Source organism: Oryctolagus cuniculus, chromosome 12 (assembly GCF_051225735.1).
Source record: "Oryctolagus cuniculus isolate XC-2025 breed Fujian yellow rabbit chromosome 12, ASM5122573v1, whole genome shotgun sequence".
Lineage (NCBI taxonomy): Eukaryota > Metazoa > Chordata > Mammalia > Lagomorpha > Leporidae > Oryctolagus > Oryctolagus cuniculus.
In genome coordinates, this window is record NC_142878.1 from 108,795,681 (window position 1) to 108,812,281 (window position 16,601).

General features: G+C 61.3%; 1 protein-coding gene across 1 annotated transcript; it reads right to left on the bottom strand.

The window, feature by feature from the left end:
• Positions 1-9,911: 9,911 nt before the first annotated feature.
• On the bottom strand, positions 9,912-16,509 carry LOC149123223 (cytochrome P450 1A2-like). Its single transcript, XM_089310858.1, has 7 exons — positions 16,459-16,509; positions 14,984-15,814; positions 14,481-14,601; positions 13,971-14,060; positions 13,638-13,761; positions 12,160-12,246; positions 9,912-10,689 (listed from the first exon to the last, which is right to left on the bottom strand). Exons 2-7 carry the CDS (start codon positions 15,812-15,814, stop codon positions 10,392-10,394), a joined length of 1,551 nt encoding a protein of 516 aa, XP_089166984.1. The 5' UTR covers positions 16,459-16,509; the 3' UTR covers positions 9,912-10,391.
• Between the last annotated feature and the right edge of the window lie 92 nt (positions 16,510-16,601).

Consider the following 16,601-nt stretch of genomic DNA (forward strand, 5'->3'; position numbering starts at 1 on the left):
GCCTAACTCACTGGCCTTCCTGAGCCTGGCTCCTCTTCTCTAGAGCGGGCATGAGGGGGGTGTTGGGCACAGCCTGGGCCGCCCGCACCCGCTCTCCGTGTGCCTGCACGCACACGCTGGGAGGCAGCGGGTGATGGCTCAGGGCCTTGGGCCCCTGCCGCCCACGTGAGGACCCGGATGGAGCTGCCAGGCAGGCCGCTCACCTCCCACTCCCGAAGCAGCCTTTGTGGCTGCCCTGGCTCTCGTCCCCTGTCCTCCGAGGGCTCAGCCGGCCTCACTGGCTTTGTCTGTGCCGAGCTGATGCATCGAGAGCCCTCATTCACCCGCTCCCTGACCTGCAGGGCAAGGCTCCTGATGCTGCTGCTCCCGGAGCAGCTGGGGCCGGGCAGGACTGCAGCGGCCCTGGTCCTCGCCGGCGTCCGGAGCTCAGAGGCTTCGGCAGCCCGACGCTGCCCCTCCGTGCCACTCAGAGCCCTGCCGCAGCCCCGGGGCCCCAGGCGCTGCTGCAGCCCCAGCTTCCTCCCTGGGGTGCGACTTCAGGGGTGCACAGCTGGGGCCTGGCTGCGGAGGGGACGGTGCGAAGAAGGAGCCAGGCTCGGCTTTTCACACCCAACCAAGAACTCCGCCAGCGAACGCGGGCATCGCCTGTGCCCTGTCCATCCTAACCTAATCCGGTCTCCAGGGGCACCCTCCTCACACAGGGGCCGCCTGCAGGGGTCCGGCCACCTCTCCCTGCAGCCAGGGCCGGCTCTGGTTGGACAGATGGGCCCCTTAGCCACCACACATTGGCCCCTGCAGCCTGGGGCCTTGAGCTCGTGGGAACTCAGCTGCTGCTGGTGCCGCCATGGCCAGCCCTCACCGCCGGCTGGCTCACTGTGGGGTCAGGCAGAAGGGGAGGGGGCAGCCTTGCCTGGAGCTGCAGGCTGGAGTCCCCAGGGCTCTCACTGTCACTGAGCGACTGGGGGGATGGGGTGGGGTTGGACGGAGCTGGGGGGCCTTCAGACCCACAAGGGCGGGGCCTTGGAGGGACTTTTCAGTGTTAACCAAGAGCCGAGGCCCGGCAGCCTCCCCCTCCTCCTGGGGGAAGCCCCTTCCCTAGGCCCTTCTGTGTGTTCCGGGGGCTCCTGGGAGCCACACAATTATTTTGTGCCAGCGTCAGCCCAGGTCAGTTTCTGTTCCTTGTGACTTAGAACCCGGCCTGGCGCCCCCAGCCTCCAGTGGCGGGTAGGAGGATGAGGCAGGGTCTTGCGTGGGAAGGGCCAGGTTCACGGCCTCGATTAGACAAAGGCCACTGTGTCCCCCGCACTGGGCGGGCCTGGCCTCCTGCCCTTTTTTTTTTTTTTTTTTTGAGATGAGGTGGCCTGGGCTGGTCTGAGGGGGAGCAGCGCCCCCTGGTGGCCAGAGTGCAGATCCGGGGGCAGCGGCAGGGGAAATACCTGGTTGTGGGGTGGCTCACGCTGGCCTGGCCTGCAGGCCCTGAGCTGTTTGGATTGTTAGGAGGCCCAGGCTCGGCCAGGGCCAGGGCCAGGGCCAGGGCTGACTGTTCCCTGCCGTCCAGACGGGCTGAGGCAGAGAAACCAGGGCAGCCGGAAGGGAAGGAGATACGGCAGCTTCCCGAGAGCACGGGCGAGCGGCCAGCTGCTGACCGCGCTGCAGGACCCAGCCCTTCCAGAAAGCGCGCCACGGGCCCCTGTCTGGCTTGGAACGGGACGGCCAGATCGGCACGTGGCTGCAGGACTGCCCAGGTCCCCTGCCTTGGGCCGCTTCCTGCTTCCAAGGCCGCCACCACGCTGGCCCCTGGGGCTGCTGCACTGGTCCTGAGTCACGAGGGCCACGCCTGGTGGCCCGCCCACCATGCCTGAGTCTTTGCTCCTCTGCTCCTCATCCCAGATCTAATCTGCAGGACAAGGGGGACCCTCAGAGGCGCAGCCCAAGCCCTGCAGGCTCCCTCTCTCCTGCCCCCTCCTGGGGTCCCCGGGTTTGCCTGGCAGCAAAGGGGGCTGTGAGCTGGGCCAGATGTTTGCCTCCAGCTAAGCCACCGGAGCTGCTGGTGAGGGGCAGGAGGGCCTGGGTGCACCCGTCCCGGGTTCCACATGGGAAGCAGGCTGGGGCCAGACAGCAGGCTCTTTGAGGGGGCAGCACGGGGCGCTGGTGCTAAGTTGGGGTGTCCAGTAGTTGGGGGGGCAGGCAATTCTGTAGCAGCTGCAAGAGCCACCACCAGCCAGCCTGGGGTCAGAGCCAGCTCTGCAAGTGACCAGAGGCGTCATCCTGGGCAGTGACCTCCATGTCTGCACCTCTGTCCCCTCCTGTCCCCCCCACCCCCGAGTGCTGTGCTGGCCCCGTGGGGGCAGAAGCCCAGGAGGGCCTGCCACAGAGCGGGTGTCAGGGCCCTCAGTAGATGCTGGCGTGGACTCGAGCGGGCAGGAGGGGAGGGGCAGGGTCATGGCTCCTTGTGAAACTGGCTGCTCCCATCTCCGTGCGCTGGGTGCTGGGTGCACCTGTTGCTAGGTAAGTGAGCAGCGAGAGTGCAGAGGTGAGGGCTGGGCCTGCACGTCAGTGTTCCCCAGCGTGCCCAGGCTCGGGGGCGGTGAGCTCTCTGTCCCTGGGAGCATAACAGGAGCTGAACTTTTTTTTATAAAAAATTTAGATGTATTTTCATTTTACTTGAAAGGCAGAGAGACAAAGATCTTCCATCCACTTGTTTACTCCCCAGACGGCTGCAACAGCCAGGGCCGAGGGGGCCACGGGGGTCTCATGTGGCTTCTTAATTGTTGCACTAAACGCCCGCCCCCGGACGCCCTGGACAAGGACTTCCTGCTTGGGGTGAGTCTGTGGGGAGGCGGCCAAGCAGTGATGGGGAGCAGGTGAGGGGAACCCTTCTGGCCGCGCCTAGTGGCTTCTGCAGAATTGCTGCGTAGGAAGGAGCTGAGCCTTGCCTGCACACTGCATTTGCAAAACAGACTCGTTTTTCCTTAGGTTGTCTACTTATTTGGGGAGTGGAGGCATCCCCAGGACAGCGACTAGGGGAAGCGCGCATTACTGCAAGTGGCCACGAGGGGGCAGTCAAGACTGCGTTCTCACGGCTCCAACTCCGGGCTTGCAGTGTTGGGGGCAGGTCCTGGCCTTAGAATGGGGCACGGGGATAGGAAAGAGGCGGAGGGGGCTGGGCTGGGGAGGAAGGGCCGCTCCGCCCCACACCTCACAAGCTTGACTCCTAAAAGGAGGGCGGGCAAGGTGGGGAGCTTTCCTTTCAAGGTGGGGGGGGGGGGCGGGGGTCCGGTTCCTGGAACAGGTTGGCAGAGCTGGAAGACTTCCAGGTGTAGCTTTCTGGCTCATCCGGGAGATCATGAGAGTGTGGCTGCAGAGGAGGTCTGGGGCAGTGCTGACCCCAGTGAGAAGCACCGGTGGTGGCTGGGGACTGCTCTGAGCCGCGCTGTCACGCCCTGGCTGGCAGCATGATGGTGCTGGCTGTGCTGTGTCTTCCCAGAGGGCCGCTGGCTCACTGCCTTACCGGTGAGCCCTGGGGCTGGCTGAGGAGGGGTGCTGCCCCAGGCCCTCGCTGGGTGAGGAGTCGGGGTGGGGAGAGCCAGCCCCTTGTCAAACGTAACAGGTGCAGCCCTGAGATACAGGCAGAGAGGGCCAGGAACCCCTTGGCTCCACGCCGGGGATGCAGAGGCCAAGGGGGCTCAGCTGAGGGAGGCCAGCTGCCCCGGGGCCCTGCCTGCCCGAGAGCTTGCAGGTACACAAGACATACGCTCTCGCTCGCACACACTCGGGTTTGCACACTCACAAAGCTGCATTTGAAGGGAGGCACTGTGCAAGGGCTGGGGCAAAGGAGATGACTCAGCTGTGGGAGGCACAGGTGCACACAGCTTCCCCCCCCCCCCCCCAGCTCCTGGGATGGGTGGGGCGGGGCGGGGCGGGTGGGGAGGCCAACTCTTGCTCACCGCCTGCAGCAGGTCTCCGAGCCCACAGACGGAGCAGCTCCAAGTTCACGGGGCCGAAAGATGCGGGATGAGCTCCGGCTTTGCCTTCTCCCGGGGAAGCCTCTGGCCTCTCCTGTCTTAACAGAGGTTCCTGCCTCAGAGCCTGTGCCTGTCGGTCGCCCTGGATTCCACCTCCTCTGGGGGGCCTGCCCCGCCCCCTCCCCCACACACCCTGTCTCTGTCTGTGTCTTCCCGGCAGCTTGACGCCAGGCGTTAGTTTGGGAGCTGTTAGTGTCCCCCTCCCCTGGACTGTGGGCTTCTGAGAGCAGAGCAAAGCCCGCCGGCTCTCAGTGCCGCATCCCCCGGGCAGCTCCGCCCAGCGTCGTCAGAGACCTCGTGTGTATGGAGGAGGACGTCTGCACCCAGGCCGCAAAGCCCGGGAGTTCAAAAACGGTGACTTCCGGGGCGCAGTGGGTAGAGCTGCCGCCTGCAAGGCTGGCATCCCATCTGGGCACCAGTTCTAGTCCCGGCTGCTCCACTTCCGATCCAGCTCTCTGCTATGGCCTGGGAAAGCAGCAGGCGATGGCCCAAGTCCTTGGGCCCCTGCACCCGCGTGGAAGACCTGTTGGTGGTGTGAAGCAGTGCATGGGAGATCTCTCTCTCTGCCTCTCTTGCTATCTCTTCCTCTCCCTGTAACGGCCCTTCAGGTGATCTGTTTAGTCGTTTTTCCTATGGTCAGAATCAATGCCATTCAACGTGTTGGGTGAGAATGGAGAAACCAGGACTCAAGGCAGCTCTGGCACTGGATGCTGATGTCGCCAGCAGCAGCAGAGCCCACACTGCCACTACGCCTGCCCCTCTGTTTTTTTTTTTTAAAGATTTATTTACTTGAAAGTTGGGGTTACACAGAGAAGGAGAGGCAGAAAGAGAGAGAGGTCCTCCATCCACTGGTTCACTCCCCATTTGGCCACAATGGCCGGAGTTGCACCGATCTGAAGCCAGGAGCCAGGAGCTTCTTCCAGGTCTCCCACGTGGGTGCAGGGGCCCATGCTGGGGACCTGGATAAAACTCCTGGCTCCTGGCTTCAGCCTGGCCCAGCCCTGACCGTTATGGCCATGTGGGGAGTGAACCAGTGGATGGAAGATTCTCTTCTCTCTCTCTCTCTCTCTCTCTCTCTCTCTCTCCCTCCCTCCATGCCGTAACTCTTGCAAATAAATCTTTTAAAAAATTCACTTGTATTTCCCTCTTCTGTGAATGGTTCATGTTGTTTGCGCCTTTTTTATTCAGTTGATTTTTGTAGGGACTCTTTGCCCGTTGAGGACATTACCCGTTTATCTGTATCCGTCCAGGGCCCAGCTCAAGTCAGTGGAATCTGCAGGTGGCATATGGGGGTGGGGTGGGGTGGGGTTACTTAGCTGGGGGCAGGCAGGGAGCAGAGGGAGGAGGCCCAGGGCGGGAACTGGAGTCCCCATGGTCCCTTAGGGCCAAGGGCAGGTGGGCTTCCTGAGCCGGGGCGGGGGTGGGAGCTGACAGCGCACACCCTTGCCTACCCATGATTCTCTGGAAGGCAGGATGCGTTCACGTGGCGGGGGGGGGGGGAGGGCAGAATCCGGCTTCTGCATTACAGCTCTTGAGTCCGTGTCACACTCAAGGCTTTTCCCAGCCGTCGCTCCCGCAACTCCAGGTGCTTCCCGGGCCCCATGGTGTTGGTTTCCACGCTGAGGTCTTTGGTGTTGGGCGGCGGGGGTGGGGCTGTGGGCCCCAGAGAGCTCGTCCACCCACAAGTCTTTCCACCAGGAATCAGACATGTGTTTCAGTAACAATGGACACGGCTGAACAGGTGAGCTTTGGTCTTGCTGTCGCCCACCCCACAGCTGCGCCCCACCCTGAGGGCCCCTCTCAAAGCCCCTGCACCCTCCGGCCGTCCCCTTGGAGGCTGCAAGAGGAAGTAGCTCCAGGGGTCTCCCAGCAGGAGCACTGGCTGCGATGGGTACAGACGCACGTGCCCGGGGGAGCGTGGACCTGGGTGGTGAGGTGTCCCCTGTGCGTGAGTCCGCCAGGTGTGTACAGCCAGGTACGTGCGTGCTCTCACCTGGGCGTGTGTCTGCAGGTGTGCCGCCCCCTCCCTCCCGTGCCCTTGGGGTGGAGGCAGTCCACGATCAGCCTTCCTAGGGGTGGGGTTGGGGGCAGCTGGCAGGGTAGCCAGGCAGGTTTCTGCGCCTCCTTCTCCCTGGCCATGGTTACACCTGAGCTCAGGGAGGCCTGGACCTGGTGACGCCGTCTCTGTGGACAAGGGAGTAGAGATCGTGCACAGAGCTGCAGGGGGCTGTCGTGGGAGAATGAGGAGCAAAACGTAGACAGGTGGATGTCGGCGCCCAGCCCCACGGATGGCCCTGCTGTGTGCTGGAGCTTCCTCCGTGCACCCAAGCCAGGAAGCTTAAGGGACCAACCTGTCCAGTCCTTGCCACTCAACACATAGTCGACGGCTCCAAAGTTCTGGCCAGCCGCCCGCCAGCCGAGGGCGTGCTGGGCTCTGTGCTGGGCGTGGACCAAGCAGCTCCCAGCCCTGCCCCAGAGTCCCCCTAAGGTGACAGTAGAGGCACGGAACCCACCTAGAGCCCGGGAGACCCGGCGTGGCTGGGTGTGCGGGAGCAGGAGAGGGGGAGCGGGTTTGGTGCAGAGCTGAGTGGCGGTGGGGATCTGTGGGCGCGCTGGCTGCCCTGCGTGGATTTGAGCCCGGGCTGCGGGCGCCCGGCTGCCCCGAGCTACATCCTATCCACTCGTCTTTGCTGCTCAGCCCCTGGGCCCCCGGCTTCCTTCCCGTGGCCACTCACTCGGTGGTCAGCACCCATGGAGACTGCTGTGGGCTGGACCACACTCGGGGAGCTGGGGGCACCTGGCAGCTCCACAGATGGGGGTCAGGATGCCTGGATGGGGCGGCCCCTCCAGAAGACAGGCTCGGGGAGCCGGTGCAGGTGGCCGTGTCCTGGGCCTCCCTGGGGGCAGGCAGCAAGGGCGGGGGCCTGTCCCTATGGGAGGTGAGCTTCCTCCTGCAGCTCCTTCTCACGCAATGGGCCGGAAAGGGTTGGGGGCCCATTGTTCCCTGGCACGCCAGCACCCCCAGCCCTCCCCAGCTTCTGGGGGAGGGGGGAGCGGTGGAAGGAAGTGGGGCCTGGCAGGGCCCCAGGGAGAGGGCGCAGGCTCCCAGGAGTGCTGCCTCCCGCGTGGACGGCTGGTGCGCTCACAGCTGCACGTGCGCCACACGCACCAGCCTGGAGACCAGCATTCCTGGTGTGTGTGTGTGCGCGTGTGCATGTGCACGCACTGATGGGTACCTGGCACGTCATACAAGCTCACTAAGCCTCCTACCAGACTTGCAGGGTAGGATCATCCGCCCAACTGCTGGACGTAGAGAGATTATGTAACCAGCCCCTGCTTAGTGGTCTTGGACCTGGCTCTGGGATCTGCCGGTCCCCTCTCACTCCAGCACATCTGCTGGGGACTGGACTTGGCGGTCAGCACTGCCCAGCAGGGAGTGGGGCTGCCCAGGTGGAGGGTGGGCTGGCAAGCTGTCAGGTGTCACCGCGGTTCCCCCAGAGCACCGCTGGGCACGCAGAGCCGCAGACGGGGCCACAGGAGGCCTCCGGGGAGGCCGGGCTGCTGCCTCCCGAGAGTCCCGGCTGCTCCACTTCCAATCCAGCTCCCGGGTGATGAGGACGGCCCAAGTGCTTGGACCCTGCCACCCCCACACGGAGGACCCAGATGGAGTTCCTGGCTCCTGACTTCGGTGTAACCCCAGACCTGGCTAATGTGGCCATTTGGGGAGTGAACCAGAGATTGGAAGACATCTCTCTCCTTTTGTTCTCTCTCTCTCTGCCTTTCAGATAACTAAACAAATCTTTAAAAGAAAAGCCAGAAAAAGAAAAGGAGAGGGAAGCCAATAGTTTCCGTTACCTGCTCAGTTCCCCTCATATTTATAATCTTGCAAAAATAGCTCCACTTATTGTAACTGATGAGCCAACACTGATTTAAAATTTTTTATTAAGATATATTTATTTGAGAGGCAGAGTTACAAATAGAGAGGGAGGGACAGAGAAAAAGAGACATCTTCCATCCACTGTTCACTCCCCGGATAGCAGCAACCGCCAGAGTTTTACCTGCTATGCCACGGTGCTGGCCCGCCAAGAGTGATTTTTAAAATTTATTTTGGGGCCAGCACTGTGGTGCTGTGGTGCAGTGGCCTGGGAAAGCAGTGGAAGATGGCCCAAGTGCTTGGGCCTCTGCACCCACTGGGAGACCTGGGAGAAGCTCCTGGCTCCTGGCTTCGGATCAGCTCAGCTCCAGCCGTTGCAGCCAACTGGGAAGTGAACCAGCAGATGGAAGACCTCTCTCTCTCTCTGCCTCTGCCTTCCAAATAAATAAATAAATAAATCTTTAAAAATATGTTGTTTTATTTTTAAAAGATTTTTATTTGAAAGGTGGAATTACAGAGAGAGAGAGAGAGAGAGAGAGAGAGAGATCTTTCATCTACTGGTTCACTCCACAAATGGCCACATTGGCCAGGCTGAAGCCAGCATTAGGAGCCTCCTCCAGGTCTCCTGCGTGGGTGCAGAGGCCCAGACATTTGGGCATCTTCTGCCGCTTTTCACAGGCCACCATCAGGGAGCTGGATCGGAAGTGGAGCAGCCGGCTCCCAAACTGTTGCCCACATGGGATGCGGGCACTGCAGGTTGCACCCGCTGCGCCTCAGTCTGGCCACCCCACCCCCTATTTCTTTAAAGACAGTGTGCAGCTTCTCTGGTTGTGCAGTTGGTAGCGCGGGGTGCTTAGGAGGTACTGTTGCAGTTTTCTGATGAAAGCCTGCAGCAGATGCTGGGGGTCCTGCTGCCATCGGTCCTCTGTGTTGGAGGCCCACAGGACGCGGGCCCTCCGCTGCTCTTCATCCCCTTACCCTGGGCTCCTGACGCCCACTGGTGCTTCTGCTGTCTCCATTGCTTTGCCTTTTCCGGGGTGTCAAAGGCCAGGAATCTCACTGCCTCAGTGCCCCTCCCACTGGCTTTTTTCGTCAGCCTCACGACTTCTCATGGCTACAAGAGCTTTTTATCAGCCCCCCACACCCAGCCCCCCCACTCAGCCCCCCCCACCCAGCCCACACACATACACACACACACTCAGCCCACACACACACACACCCAGCCCCCCTCACACCCAGCCCCCACACACATACACACACACACTAAGCCCACACACACACACTCAGCCCCCCCCCCCCACACACCCAGCCTTGCCTGGCTTCCAAAAGCTTTTGCATCAAAACAAACTTCTCTTTTTAATTCCATCTCCCACACGCTTTCTGAGGTCCCGTCACACAGGTGGGATGTGTAGACCCCGTTTTGTGGGTCACTCATCTCGCGATGGGCGGTTGGGGTGTCGTCTGGGACCGAGTTTCTGTCTGAGCTCCTATTTTCAGTTCTTCTGAGTACGCACCTCGGGGTGGAATACCTGAATCCCGCGGCAGTTCTGTGTTTAACCTTTAAAGGGATTTTATTGATTTACTTGTGAGGCAGAAGGAGAGAGTTCTCATCCACTCATTCTCTCCCTAAAATCCCTGCCATCGTTGGTGCCGGGGCTGAGGCCGGGGGAAGCCAGAAACTTAGAACTCCCTGCGGGCCTCCCACGTGGGTTCAGGGACCCAGCTACTCGAGCCATGGCTGCTGCCTGCCAGCGTCCACATTAGCAGGGGTCTGAGCGGGAAGTGGAGCAGCCAGGACCTGAACCAAGCACTCCAGCGTGGGGTGCGGGTGTCCCACGCCGTGACTTAACGGCTCTAGCTCAACCCCCGCCCCATTTTTGAGTTTGGTTGGTCGATTTCTCATTGCTAAGATGTGGCAATTCTTCACGGTCTGGATATCGGTTTCTTATCAGGTGCATACTCTGTAAACCTTTTCTCTCGCTCTCTGGGTTGACTTTCACGCTTGATACTGATTTTTTTTTTAATATTTATTTATTTGAAAGGCAGAGTTACAGAGAAGCAGAGGCAGAGAGAGAGAGAGAGATCTTCCATCTGCTGGTTCACTCCCCAAATGGACGTAACAGCCAGGGCCGGGCAGGGCAGAAGCCAGGAGCTTCATCTGGGTTGGGCCCCTTCCTCCCCAGGCGCTTCACGTGTTCAAGACTTGGGCCAGAGCAGAGAGGAGCCGGCCACTGAGCCTGGGACGTAGCCCCGGGCCTGGGGAGCTTTGCGCTCTGGGAAAGTAGCCAGCCACAAGACCATTGACAGGGTGGGCGCAGGGCAAGGAAGCCGCAGGCAGAAAGTAGAGCCGCCGCTGCCCAGGGTTGGGCGGCAGGGGAGGGTGGGGGTCTGGGGACGGGGCGGGGCATTGCGGAGGAAGTTACTGTGAAGAAGAGCAGGAGAGGGCGGCCGAGCCCCCAGAGCGACCGCCGCAGCCCCGCCCCCGGCCGCCCTCACTGGTCGGAGAAGCGTGGGCGAGCCTGGACATGCTCACAGCGCGGGTGCTTCATGGTCAGCCCGTAGATGGGGGTCAGGTCCACGGGCACGCCGGGTGGCACGCTGAACTCCAGCCGCTGGAGCAGGATGGCCAGGAAGAGGAAGACTTCCCACCTGGCCAGGGTCTCCCCGATGCACCTGCGCTTGCCGAGGCCGAAGAGCGTGACCTTCTCACTCAGGGGCTTGTTGATGGCCGCGCCGTCCGCAGTGAGGAATCGCTCGGGCCGGAACTCCTCCGGGTCCCCCCACAGCTGCCTGCGAGAGGAAGGCAGGAGAGCTGACCCTGGTTCACTCCCCGAATTGTCTGCAATAGCCGAGGCTGGGCCAGGCTGAAGCCAGGAGCTCAGAACGCCACCCAGATCTCCCACGTGGGTGGCAGAGATCAGAGGACTTGAGCCATCACCCGCTGCCTCCCAGGGTGCCCGGTAGCAGGAAGCTGGAACTAGGCCTTGAACCCGGGCACTCCAGTATGGGACGGATATGGGATGCGGCGTTCCTGTCTTAAGCATTGTACCAAATCCTGCCCCCAAACTGAACTCTGACGTTTCTTTCTTTTATAAAGCTTTCTTTCACACGATTATCCTGGGCTGGGCGTTGTGGCACAGACGGCTTAGTTGTGGGTCGAGTTCCCACCCCTCCACGTCCCATCCAACTTCCTGCTAGTGTGCTCTGAAGACGGCGGACAACGCTACACAAACGGGAGACCAGGACGGGGCTCCAGGCTCCTGACTTGGCCCTCCCCCGGCCCAGGCTGTTGCTGGCGTTTAGGGAGTGAGCCAGCAGATGGAAGATCCGCCTTCCTCGCTCCCTTGCGCACGCTCTCGCTCGCTCTCTCTCTCTCTCTCTCTGTGTTGCTCTATCAAGTAGACAAAAATAAACGTTAAAAAAATAGCCTTGAAGATAGTGCTTTTTAATATCAATTTTTTTGCTTTATTTAAAGTAAATTAAAATGTGTTTAACTCCACGCCTCTGGCGAGGGGACTCAGCAGTGTGACTGGGTTCATGCCCTTATTTCAGAGTAGTCGTTAATAGCACAATATTGATAGCACCTTCCATCGCAAGAGTGTCCCAGGTTGGCTGGTAAGTTACACGTCCTCTGCCCATGGACTCAGTGGGGCCTCCCCAGGAGAGGAGGAGGCCCATTCACACCAGAAGGGGCTCCGCCTTACCTGTGAGATGTGCTCTGGGGGCTGGGGCCAGAATATGGAGCAAGCTTCCCGCCCAGCTCTATTTTGAAAAAAGACTTATTCATTTGAAAGTCAGAGTTACACAAAGAAAGGTAGGGAGCAAGAGAGAGAAAGAGTGAGAGAGCGCTTCCATCTGTTTGTTCACTCCCCAAAAGGCTGCAATGCCCAGGGCTGGGCTGGGCCACAGCCAGGAGCCAGGAGCCTCCTCCAGGTCCCCCACGCAGGTGGCAGGAACCCAACCACTTGATCCATCTCCACTGCCTCCCAGGGTCTGCACTAGTGAGAAGCTGGAGCCAGGAGCTGGATCCAGAAATCAAACCCAGGTACGCAGGCGTCCTAACCACCAGGCTAGACACTTGGCCCACTGGCCGACTCTTGCGTGCACTAACGTCTGAGAAACGTGGACCGAGCTTGGCCATCTGGACAGGCTACGTAGCAGGTGCCGCCTCCTTCCTTCCCCGTACCTGCTCTGAGCAGGCAAAGCAGCCTCCCGACTACCGAAGCTGTGCTTGTCTTTCCACGAGGGACGCGTACTCACGGGTCGTGGTTGATTTGCCACTGGTTTATGAAAATGCAGCATTCCTTGGGAATGTGGAAGCCGTTCAGTGTGGTGTCCCTGGTGGTGCTGTGGAGGGAAGAGGGCTCCGTCAGGCTCCGGGCTGGGGCAGTCTCACTCCCGTGCCCACTGTGTCCCAGCGCCCCCACCATGTAGTCACGGGCCCCACCCTGGCAGGCGGGATGAAATTGCCTCCCCTTCCCCCAGCTCCTGTCTTCAAAGCGAGTTTGCTGAACTCTGCGCTCAGCACGCATTTGGCCCTTCCTGGAGCCGGCATTGTGGTGCAGCCAGTTGAGATTCTGCTGCTCCACTTCTGATCCAGTTCCCTGCAAATGTACCTGGGAAGGCAGCAGGTGATGGCCCAGGTGCTTGGGGCCCTACACCCATGTGGGAGACCAGGATGAAGCTCCTGGCTCCTGGCTTTGGCAGGACCCAGCCCCAGGCTATTGTGGTTGTTTGGAGGTGAACTAACAGATGGAAGATCATATAGATAGTAGGGGCCCAAGGAGTTGGACCACCATCCGCTGCCTTCCCAGGCACATTAGTAGGGAGCTGGATCAGAAGTGGAGCAGCCAGGGCTGGCTCTATCTCATAGTGGGCTAAGCCTCCACCTGCAACGTTGGCATCCCATATGGGCGCTGGTTCTAGTCCCGGCTGTTCCTCTTCCAGTCTAGCTCTCTGCTATCGCCTAGGAAAGCAGTAGAGGGTGGCCCAAGGGCTTGGTCCCCTGCACACCTGGGAGATCTGGAGGAGGCTCCTAGCTCCTGGCTTCGGATCAGATCAAATTGGCTCAGCTCTGGCTGTTGTGGCCATTTGCAGAGTGAACCAGCAGATGGAAGACCTCTCTGTCTGTCTCTCCCTCTCTCTGTCTGTAACTCTACCTCTCAAATAAATAAATAAATAAACCAATGGACGGAAGACCTTTCTCTTGGTCTCTCCCTCTCACTGTCTGTAACTCTAACTCTCAAATAAAATAAATAAAATCTTAAAAAATTTTTTTTCAAGAAAAAAGTGGAGCAGCCGGGACTTGAACCAGGCATTGATATGGGACGCTGACATTGCAAGTCACAGCTTAGCCTGCTGCACCACAACAGCCTCTTGCTTGCTGCTGAAGTCAGCGTTCACTAACTCCCTTGATTTCGTTCAATTTCAGGACGTAATCAAGGCTCGGCGGCTGTTAGGTCCTGGCAGACAGCAGAGAGGCTGGACCCGCCAGGTGAGTGCAAGATACTCCCGGAGGGCAGGTTTGTGTCGGGATTGGCTGCGGGGCAGAGGTAGGGCTGTAGGAGCTGAGGAGAGGGTGGGGGTCACTCCGGGTCCTACACCAGCACCGTTGGAGGCTGCTGGGCTGGGGCGAGGGTGCTGGCAGGGAGGGGATGGGGGCAGAGCGGAGGGAGCGCTGTGATCTGGGTGTGGCTTTCTCCTGGCAAGGCCTGGGGCGGGCAAGATGGCCGCCTCACCTGTGGGGGATGGTGAAGGGGACGAAAGAGGTGTGTCGGAAGAGCTCCAGGATGAAGGCCTCCAGGTAGGGCAGCTGGGGTCTGTCGGAGAGGCGGGGCTGCCGCGCCCTGCCAACCACAGCGTCTGCAGAACACCAGGGGTGGGCGACGGACGGAGCTCAGGGCTACTGTGGCACTCGGCACCTGTGTCACTCTACACGGGGCCCCACTGCTCCCCAGCATCTTTGGGGCAAGGGTGGGCATCACTGTCCATCCGGGCTTTCACAGAGCAGGTGCGTAGCAGGCATCTGTAGATGGATCAAGCCCAGCCACAGGGTCAAGGGCACCACCTACCCAGCTCCTCCTGGATCTTTCTCTGTCTCCTGGGGTTGGTCACCAGGTACATGAGGCTCCATGAGAGTGCTGTGGTGATGGTGTCAAACCCTGGGGGGGATAGGAAGGAAGGACGGAAGGACCACGGAGACCTGCGTTAAACAAGCACCTGCCAGGGAGGGACCAAGCCGTATCTTCCTCTGACCCCAGCCCCTGAGCTTCCTGGGGGCAGGGCTGGGCTTCTTGGCGTGGACTTGGGACATTGGTCATCAGCTGCCGGCATGACAGGGGCTAGGCTTAGAGGTCAGAGGGTTCTTTATCGCTCCGTGGGGAAGCTGAGGTGTGCAGGGGGAGAGGGACTTGGAGCAGAGTTTCCAGTGGGAGTTGGTGGCACAGCTCGGGCCAGGTTCCTGTGTCCTGTGCTAGCCGGTGTGAGGCTGGGAGGCCTTCTGATGGGCCCTGGGGCTGAACGAGGGTGTGGGTGCCCAGCAGGCACCGGGTGGGGGTGGAGGGGCAGGGTCCCGCCCCTACCAGCTCCAAAGATGTCGTTGACGAGGTTGACGATCTTCTCCTGGGGGATGAGGCCGCCGTTGGCCTTGGAGTTCTTTTCGCTGTGCTTGAAGAGGGCGCCCGTGATGTCCTGGATGCTGTTCTGAAGGGACACGGGCTTAGGGCGCCAAACGCCGGCCCCGGTGGGTGGCGTGTCCTTGGGTGCTCCCCCCTCCGCCCTGCCTGGGGCTCACAGCAGGAGGCTTGACCCCTCTCCCAACAACCCAGGGTCCAGTTTCAAAGGAGGAAGAGGCCGGTGTGAACAGGGAAGTGAAGCGAAGGCAGAGCTGGGGATCAGCCACTGTTGGGGTTCAGGTTCCCGCAGGACAAAGGCTGAGGGCACCCCCCACGGTGCTGGCGGGTCTCCCAGGGCCCCTGATGGGGAAGCGGTAAGGGTGTGGATTCTGAGGAGGCGTGGTTGGCCCTGGGCCACATGGCTGGTCCTGGGGGGGGGGGGTCCCTCGGCAGGTGCACCCAGGGCTCACCCTGTCGAAGTCCTCATAGTGCTCCCGGACGGTTTTCTGCAGGAACCGCAGGAACCTCTGGTTGAAGTCCTTGAACCTCTGCAGGGGGCGGTTGGGCAGGTAGCGCAGGATGGGGAAGAAGTCCACGGGGCTGCCGGAAGAGGCGGTCTCCACGAACTTGCTGCTGTTCCTCACGACGTCCAGCATCTCCTCACTGCCCTGCGGGAAGTGCCGCCCAAAGCACATGGCCCCGATGACCCTGGCCGCCGACACCACCAGCTGGCTGTAGGGGTCGAAGCGCCCCACAGCCGCCATCAGCTCCTGGAACCTGCCGATGAGGTTCTCGGCCTCCTGGCTCACGTGCTCCTCCAGGTAGCAGGAGCTGGAGGAGGCGGGGTTGGAGGCGATGGAGAAGCTCTTCAGGGAGTCCTGGGCCAGGCGCCGGCGGGCGGCCCACACGGGCCCCGAGTCTGGGCTGAAGGTCATGCTCTGGCCCTCGGTGATGAAGGAGGAGCTGTAGAGGTCAGGCCGGCCCTTGAAGTCGTCGCCTTGCCGCACCAAGGCCTGCTTGATGGTGTCCAGGCCGCTGAGCACCACCACGGGCGTGGAGCCCAGGCGGATCTGGAACACGTCCCCGTAGCGCCGGCTCAGCCGCGCCAGCGCCACGTGCGGGTTCTTGCCCAGCGTCAGCAGGTGCCCGAGCAGGGGCCAGCCCCAGGGCCCCGGCAGACGCTTCAGGCCTTTGGGGACCTTAGGCCTCGAGGCCCTGACCGCCCAGAACACCAGGCAGAAGACGGCAGAGACCAGGAGCAGCTCAGTGACCGAGAGGGGAGCGGCTGGGGACATCGCCATCTGCAGCAACAGAAGGGGCGAGGCGGGAGGGGCCGGGCTGAGGGTCGGGACGGAGCTGCTCCTCCATCCGCGTCCTCATCCAGGCTCTGTGCTTGGCTGCCTGCCTGCTGCAACCCACAGAGGCTGCGAACTCCCAGAGTGGGTACCCAGGACGCTGAGGTGGGCCCCCAGCACTGTGTGTGTGTGTGTGTGTGTGTGCACGTGCACTCTGGAGGTTGTGCCAACAGGCCCCTACCAGGGCTGGCTTCCTGCCGGCCATGTGGAGCTCCCCCACCCAGTGACACGGAGGAGGCGAGGTCCCAGGGCTGCAACAAACAGCTTCTGGTCCATACCAGGAAGGGTGCCTCCCTCCGCCCCCAATGATGAGTGAGTCCCTGTCCATCACAGCCTGGGAGGCTGGGGTTGGGCAGCAGCCTTGGCCAGGCCACCCTCGTGGCTAGCGAGGACCCTCCTCTCCTCTCCCCCACTCCGAGGAGGGACCCTTGGAGATGTCCTAGGTTAAACCGCTCCTTGGAAAATGGAGGCACTGGCCTCCAGAGCTGGCGTAGTTACGAAGGCCAGGGCTCAGGCCTCCTCCAGGTAACCCAGGGCCCCCCGCCCCCCATCGCTGTAGAGCAGGGAGTCCCGAGGGCCGAGCAACTTACCTGTAGAGGCAGGTGCTTCAGATCGGCGGGGCTGTGGGGGCTGTCCACGGCGGCAGGCTCCGGCCGAGGGGGCATTTATATTCCCTACCACCTATCAGGTTGGCCTGGTCACCTGACATCAAAGTTGGATCACTGAACAAAGT

What these genes read in the sequence shown, in the direction of transcription:
- LOC149123223 (XM_089310858.1), bottom strand. Translation starts at nt 15,814, where the DNA reads ATGGCGATGTCCCCAGCCGCTCCCCTCTCGGTCACTGAGCTGCTCCTG. An exon ending in ACTATGAGGACTTCGACAGG is followed by an intron (nt 14,602 to 14,983) that starts GTGAGCCCTGGG and finishes GTGTCCCTTCAG; the next exon opens with AACAGCATCCAGGACATCAC. An exon ending in CAACGACATCTTTGGAGCTG is followed by an intron (nt 14,061 to 14,480) that starts GTAGGGGCGGGA and finishes TATCCCCCCCAG; the next exon opens with GGTTTGACACCATCACCACA.